Source organism: Gossypium arboreum, chromosome 11 (genome assembly GCF_025698485.1).
Source record: "Gossypium arboreum isolate Shixiya-1 chromosome 11, ASM2569848v2, whole genome shotgun sequence".
NCBI classification, from domain to species: domain Eukaryota; kingdom Viridiplantae; phylum Streptophyta; class Magnoliopsida; order Malvales; family Malvaceae; genus Gossypium; species Gossypium arboreum.
The window spans coordinates 2283194-2290922 of record NC_069080.1 but is presented as its reverse complement, the minus strand read 5'-3'; the positions used below and the strand labels follow the sequence as shown (position 1 = coordinate 2290922).

The following is a 7729-nucleotide window of genomic DNA, read 5'->3' as shown; positions in this document are numbered from 1 at the left end:
AATGGGGATATTCATTTAAAGTTAGGCTAAGACAGATCCACATATTATTGATCCTATAGGAGCAATGGTAACATGGTAGTGTGTTAATTGCCACCTCACAAATCACAAACATCCAAACTTCACCAGCCAGCTTAAAAAAGAAAAAAAAAATCAAATTGATTTATTCTACAATTTTGATCAATTAACCTAACATTAAAAAAAAATCCAGTAGCCTTCTTTTAAACATTATAAAACCCCCATCCCATTCGCTCCAAGTTCCCATCCTCAAAACACACTCTAAGCAAAGAAAGCAAGCCACTAGGGTTTTAAGAGAAGATCAAAATGGCTTCAAAAAAATTAGATTCCATGGCCTTCTTTTTGGCACTCAACATTCTCTTCTTTTCCCTAGTCAGTGCTTGTGGCTCTTGCTCTTCACCCACCCCTAAACCAAGGCCAAACCCAAACCCCAACACCCCCACCCCTACTCCATCCGCACGAGGCAGGTGCCCTAGAGATGCCCTCAAATTAGGTGTATGTGCCAATGTGCTTAACTTAGTCAATGTCACCGTTGGTTCACCTCCAGTGATGCCATGCTGTTCCCTTCTCAATGGCCTTGTCGACCTCGAAGCTGCTGCTTGCCTTTGTACTGCTATCAGAGCTAACATCTTAGGCATCAACCTTAACATCCCAGTTTCTCTTAGCTTGCTCCTCAACGTTTGTTCAAGGAATGTTCCAACTGGCTTCCAATGCTAATTAAGTCATCACTTTTCCCTCCATTCTTTCTCAACTTCCTTGTGGTGTTTTGTGTTTGGTTTTTTATAAAGTTATGATGTCATAACTTCATTGTTTTAATTTGTATCATTGTTGCTTTAATTTCGTTGGGAGAATTGATACAGAATAATATTTTTCTTAAAGTGTTTTTCTTTGAGTGTTTATTCTATCTCTAAAGGACATGAAAAAGCTTGTATTATTCAATCCTTTCTTCTTGATTTCTTGTCAAATTATTTTATATGATGTCTACAGCTAGTTATGGCAATGAATTTTATATGTAACTATAAATAAGTAAAGTTGGAAAGAATTATTCTATTTTTTATTTTATTTTCATCCGCCAAAATATCTCTATCATTCTTATAATTTTCAAATCCAAAATAGAAAGCACATTTTTTGAGTCCGTGACTCACAATTTGTTGAATAAGATATAAGCATTTGAAACTAAAAAAGACATTAGGAAAAAGCTTGTTTCAGCGCACAAAAAGGTAATCATTCCTTCCACTTTCTTTTTACATTTAAAAATAGATAAATCAGTCTATTTATATTAATTAAACAGTAAATTAATTTATTCTGTTAAAACTTTCATCGATTTTGTAGGGTTAAAAATTAATATGTCTGACAGAATAACTAGACAGTGACACGTGACATGTGACATGCCACGTTTACATCATGTTGAAGTACAAGGGACCAATTATTAACAGAAAAATGGATGGAACTTTTAACAGAAAGATCTATTTATTTTTTGATCTAACATATGTGAACTAATTTTTCTAATTTTTTAGTAGAGCAAACAAAATATAATCCGACTTTTAATAAAAAAGTCTCTATGATACCCCTAAACTTGTGCTCAAAACTATCCTCTCTTTTCTTTTTAATTTCAAAATTATAATGACAAGTGGACATGCAATATTATATGGCATGTTAGAAGTGATAATATTATAAACCACATAACTTCAACATTTGACCTATTCATCAAAGGTGTTCATCATATCCCCAAGGTCATGGGATTGATCCACAGACCATGCCTATGTGGTAGTTTGAATGGGTAGGTGTATGAGTTTGATATTATGTTGTATAAAAAAATCTAATATATCAATTTTTTTTTCATTTATTTCATGTTTATTTTACATGTTTAGGATTTGTGGTCCTAACAAAGTTATCTCTAAGATTTAATTATTTAAAATTGTATTTGATTATTAAAATGTAATATGTGTCTCACCGCTACATCCAACACTTGATCTAGATATTAAAAAATATATTTTTAAAAAGTCAGCAAATATTTTTATGTAATTATAATATAATTTCTTCATATTCATATATTTTCAAGCTCGTAAGCTAATGAGTTTAAATTTTCATTTGATAGCATGATTTATGTAATATAGAGGAATTATTTCATTATCTTAGGCTTAGCTGTTATATTTGGTTAATTAGGATTTTCTGGATATTGCTTTTCTTTTCTTTTTTTCTTCCAAGGTTTGAAAATGGAAAACACATTTTGTTTGTATTATGGAATTTTATCAAACTTTGAGAGAAAATTTGATTATGTGTATTTATTTGAAGATGTTATATAATTTTTTTAGCTTGGAAATTGTAAATGTTTTATAATTTTTAAACAAAAACAATGAATAAAAATAATGTTTAGTGTTTATGTGAAAATGTATTTATGAAATTAAATTTTTTTTAATTTTGAGAAATTCATTTTTAAAATAAAAAAGTAGGTATATATAAAATTCAAATTTGATTCAAATTTGCAAGAAACATATAGTTATATGTTCAAATAAAATCTTTTTAAAAAAAATTGTGGATTGAGTTTTAGCTTGATTGACACGAGTATTGTTGTTTATACTGAGGAGGAGGTTCAAGTGTGTTAAAGTTTAAGCATTACCTTAAAGGAAACAAAAATAATTAGAATCTATGATGAGAATGTTTCAAAATTATATTATAAATAGCATTGAAAATATTATATTAAATTTTTTATTAATACATAATCATATCTTGGCGATAAAATAAATCATATAATTTAGTATATTAAATATATTTAACGTAATTTATTATACCATTTCATTGCATAAATTTGATTATCCATTAAAACAATAAACTTAACATACAAATTATATATTCATCAATTAATAGGTGAAAACTTTATACTAAAATTATATTAAATGGATAATCGTATGGGTATGCAAACGTTATTCCATAATGTCATTTTACAATTAATAGATAATTATTGGGACTTTATGGGTCGGATTGGATTTGAGCTGAGTTCATATAAGATATTTAGATTAAATTTTTAAATTTGACTTTAGTCTAATCCAAAAAATGAGCTTACTGTAGCGACGTAAAAATTAATTTTAGTTTCGCTTGGTCGCTAATTGTGGCAATTTATTAAACATTTGAAAACCAACTTTCGATTTTATTAACAAAGGGAGTCGCCACCGATCCTTTTTTATAGGTGTGATCGGACACATAATTATTTTAAAACAAAAAGAAGGCCAAATTTAGGTCTACGTGAAAGTCCAGAGAAAAATTGGGGTTCGGGAGTCAGTTACGCGCGAGGAAGGTATTAGCACCCTCGCGACACCCAAAATTGGTATCTCATAAACATGTGTTGACTTGATTTTCAAGAATACGAGTTCAATATAATATTTAATCGTGATCCGATTGAAAAATGAGAATTTTTAGTTTTCGATTTTTTTTAGAAAGGGTGTCCCGTTTTTTAACACAAGCCGACGAATTTCACCCAACATAGCGATGAAATCGATGGCTTAATATTAAATCGGTACATTGCCTTATTTTTGAAATTAATTAAAACATGAGAAAAAAATATTCCTAAAGTGAGAAATTAAAAATAGATGAAGGACGCAAAAAAAATGATATCATTAATGAAAATATTAACATGGAATACTAGAATATTAGAATAACAATAATAATGATATTTACAAAAATAAAAATAAAACAAATCATGTACTAATAATAAAATAGGAAAAATGATATATTTGGTAATAATAATATAAAATAATAATATGTACAAAAATATACATATATATATAGGCATATAATAAAAGTATGTAATAATAATATCTACAATAAAAGAAAATATTAGGAAACGTACATAAAAAATATATACATAATATAAATATAATATATACAATATACACATATGATAAAAAAACTATTAATATGTACATGTATATCTATATACACATTAAGTAAAAGTACTAATGCTAACAATATTAATAATAAATATAATAATAGATATATATGCATATAATAGTAAGAAACGAAACATAAATAATATATATAGCTAAATATAATATAATAATAACAATATATAAAAATAATAGTGATAACAATATTACATATATAACATGATTAATATTTAAAGCTAAATTAAATAGCAAAATAATATGAAATCCAAGGTAAATACGAAAAATAAATGAAAAAGGACCAAAATTGGATTAAAATCAAAACTTTGGGGCTAATTTTTTTAAAAAATATAAAGGAGAAATGACCTATTAGAATGCGCATAAAACTGTGGGGGACCAAAAACACAATTAATCCTCCCCTCAAAACATAACATAGCAAGAAGAACTAAATCGCAAAGCGCTATATACTTTAAGGCCAATTTTTGACAAAAAAAATCATTTTGAAGAGAGAAAGAAAAAAAAAAAAGAAGGGAGAAAGAAGAGAGAAGGGAGGGGGGAAAGGAAATCAAGCCAAGGGGGGGTCACGATCGATCGATCGCTTCCGCCGCCGTCACGCCAATCACCGAAAAGGTAAAATTTTTTTTTTTCTTAACAATATATGTATATATAAAGAAAGAAAAAAAAACAACACAAAAAAAGAAAGAAAAAAGATTCGAAAGAAGAGGAAAAAAAGAAAAAATGCAACCTTTTTATTGATGTTTCTTTTGTGTTCAAAATTTGAAGGAATTTTTGTGTTTGTCTCCTTTTTCAATCTTTGTAAAATCCCCCCCCTTTTACATGATTTTTGAATGCCTTTTTATAGCCATATTTTACATGATTTTCCATTATTTCTTTTTCTATTTTGTAGGTGATGGTGGTAGACAATGGATATCAAAAATGGGAGGAAAAATGAGGCAAGTGGGAAAGTGGCTAGGTGGCTAGGGTTTCTTGGTTTTTTTTGGGGGGGGGCTTAATGGGCTTTTGAATTGGGTTTAATATTTTGGTTTTGTAATGGGTTTGGATAGATGTAAATAGGTTTGAATTGGGTTTTGAATTGGGTTTGAATTGGACTTAATGGGTTTTGTGGGTTTAGAAGTTTGGTTGGGTTTTGATGTAATCGGGCCCGGGCAATTTGGACTTCTACAGCTGCCCCTCTTTGCTCATTGTCATGCAACGGGAATAGAGCAAAGATTTTCAAGGAAGACCAAATTTGCCCGGTCTTGCTAGGTCTTGACTTGCTTTGGAACTTTTCTTGTTTAGTTAGTCCCTTTTTAGTCCACCGCATCTTGTAGCTTTGGTTCACTCCACCGCATCTTATGATATACGCCTTGTAGCTTCAATCTATTCTAATGTAACTTCAAGGATATGAAATTTATGGCTTCGATCTACTTCGCTGTTACTTCAGAAAGGTGAGATCTACAACTTCAATATGCTCTTCTATTGCTTCAGTGAGATAAGGTTTGTGGTCTTTTCTTCTGTGACTTCAGAAAGGCAAGATCTGATGCCCTCAATCAACTCCATTGCAACTTTAAGGAGACAGAATCTGACGTCTTCAATCAGCTTCAATCTTTATTCTCTACTCGGCATGTGATCTTGAGCTCAACTCATTTTTCGCAATATGAATTGACTCTCTAAAAACAAACATTAAAAACAGAAATTGAAAATAGCTCAGCGTGTAAGCCAAGGCTCAACTCACCTCTCGCAATATGAGTTGATTTTTGAAACTTATCTTGAAAAGTAGATTTTGAAAATACCTCGACATGTGACTCAAGGCTTAACTCACCTCTCGCAGAAATTAAAAAGCTCAACTCACCTTTTGCAATATAAATTGAAAAAATACCACAGTGTGTGATCTGAAGCTCAACTCACCTCTCGCAATATGAGTTGATTTTTTTGAAAGACAGAAATTGAAAATACCTCAGCATGTGAACCGAGGCTCAACTCACCTCTTGCAATATAAGTTGATTTTTTTGAAAACAGAAATTGAAAATACCTCAACGTGTCTTGAGGCTCAACTCATTTCTCGCAATATGAGTTGAATTTTAAAAACAGAAATTGAAATTACCTCAGCGTGTCCCGACGCTCAACTCACCTCTCGCAATATGAGTTGATATTTGAAAACAGAAATTGAAATTACATCAGCGTGTCCCGAGGCTCAACTCACCTCTCGCAATATGAGTTGATTTTTGAAAACAGAAATTGAAATTACCTCAGCGTGTCCCGAGGCTCAACTCACCTCTCGCAATATGAGTTGATTTTTTTTTTTGAAAAACAAAAATTGAAAATACCTCAGCATGTCTTGAGGCTCAACTCATTTCTCGCAATATGAGTTGAATTTTGAAAACAGAAATTGAAATTACCTCAGCGTGTCCTGAGGCTCAACTCATTTCTCGCAATATGAGTTGATTTTTTTTAACAACAGAAATTGAAAATTACCTCAGCGTGTCCTGAGGCTCAACTCACCTCTCGCAATATGAGTTGAATTTTTTTGAAAAATATAAATTGAAAAGCAGAAATTGAAATTACCTCAACTTGCCTTGAGGCTCAACTCACCTCTCGCAATATGAGTTGATTTTTGACAAAAAGAAATTGAAATTACCTCAGCGTGTCCTGAGGCTCAACTCATTTCTCGTAATATGAGTTGATTTTTTGAAAAATAGATTGAAACACAAAAATTGACAATACCTCAGCGTGCCCCGAGGCTCAACTCACCTCTCGTAATATGAGTTGATTTTTGAAAACAGAAATTGAAATTACCTCAGCGTGTCCCGAGGCTCAACTCACCTCTCGCAATATGAGTTAATTTTTTTTTTTTGGAAAAACAAAAATTGAAAATACCTCAGCATGTCTTGAGGCTCAACTCATTTCTCGCAATATGAGTTGAATTTTGAAAACATAAATTGAAATTACCTCAGCGTGTCCTGAGGCTCAACTCATTTCTCGCAATATGAGTTGATTTTTTTTTTAACAACAGAAATTGAAAATTACCTCAGCGTGTCCTGAGGCTCAACTCACCTCTTGCAATGTGAGCAGAAATTGAAAATACCTCAACGTGTCTTGAGGCTTAACTCACCTCTCGCAATATGAGTTGATTTTTGAAAAATAAATTGAAAATACCTCAGCGTGCCCTGAGGCTCAACTCACCTCTCGCAATATGAGTTGATTTTTGACAAACATAAATTGAAATTACCTCAGCGTGTGACCTGAGGCTCAACTCACCTCTCGCAATATGAGTTGATTTTTTTTTTTTGAAAGACAGAAATTGAAAATACCTCAACGTGTTTTGAGGCTCAACTCACCTCTCGTAATATGAGTTGATTTTTTGAAACATAAATTAAAACACAAAAATTAACAATACCTCAGCGTACCCCGAGGCTCAACTTACCTCTCCCAATATGAATTGATTTTTGAAAAATATAAATTGAAAAATGGAAATCGTAAATACCTCGTCATGAGACCTGAGGTTCAACTCACCTCTCGCAATATGAGTTGATTTTTTTTATATGAACAGAAATAAAAACATCAAAATACCAAAAGATGTCAACTGGTGGAACTCAGATATCTTTTCCTTTGATTCAGTACAGCTATCATCACATCCTCTTGCTCTACTGGAATACCTGTATATGTCATGCATGATGTTATCATGATATGCACATTTTGGTCTTAAATGCCTTTATGCCTACATGATTATACTATGTGCCTTGGGCTTATTTGTCATATGTCTTCTTTCGTCATGATTTTTGATGATCTGTGTTCATTGCTTTGGCTCTTGACTTTCTATTTAGGCCTTGTAC

At 31.4% G+C, this 7729-nt stretch overlaps 1 protein-coding gene across 1 annotated transcript; it reads left to right on the top strand.

The window, feature by feature from the left end:
• The first annotated feature begins 207 nt into the window (after positions 1–207).
• LOC108462920 (14 kDa proline-rich protein DC2.15-like) lies at positions 208–1060 on the top strand. The gene has a single exon (XM_017762835.2). The coding sequence runs from the start codon at positions 322–324 to the stop codon at positions 730–732; it is 411 nt and encodes a 136-aa protein (XP_017618324.1). The 5' UTR covers positions 208–321; the 3' UTR covers positions 733–1060.
• The last annotated feature ends 6669 nt before the right edge of the window (positions 1061–7729 follow it).

What these genes read in the sequence shown, in the direction of transcription:
- LOC108462920 (XM_017762835.2), top strand. Translation starts at nt 322, where the DNA reads ATGGCTTCAAAAAAATTAGATTCCATGGCCTTCTTTTTGGCACTCAAC.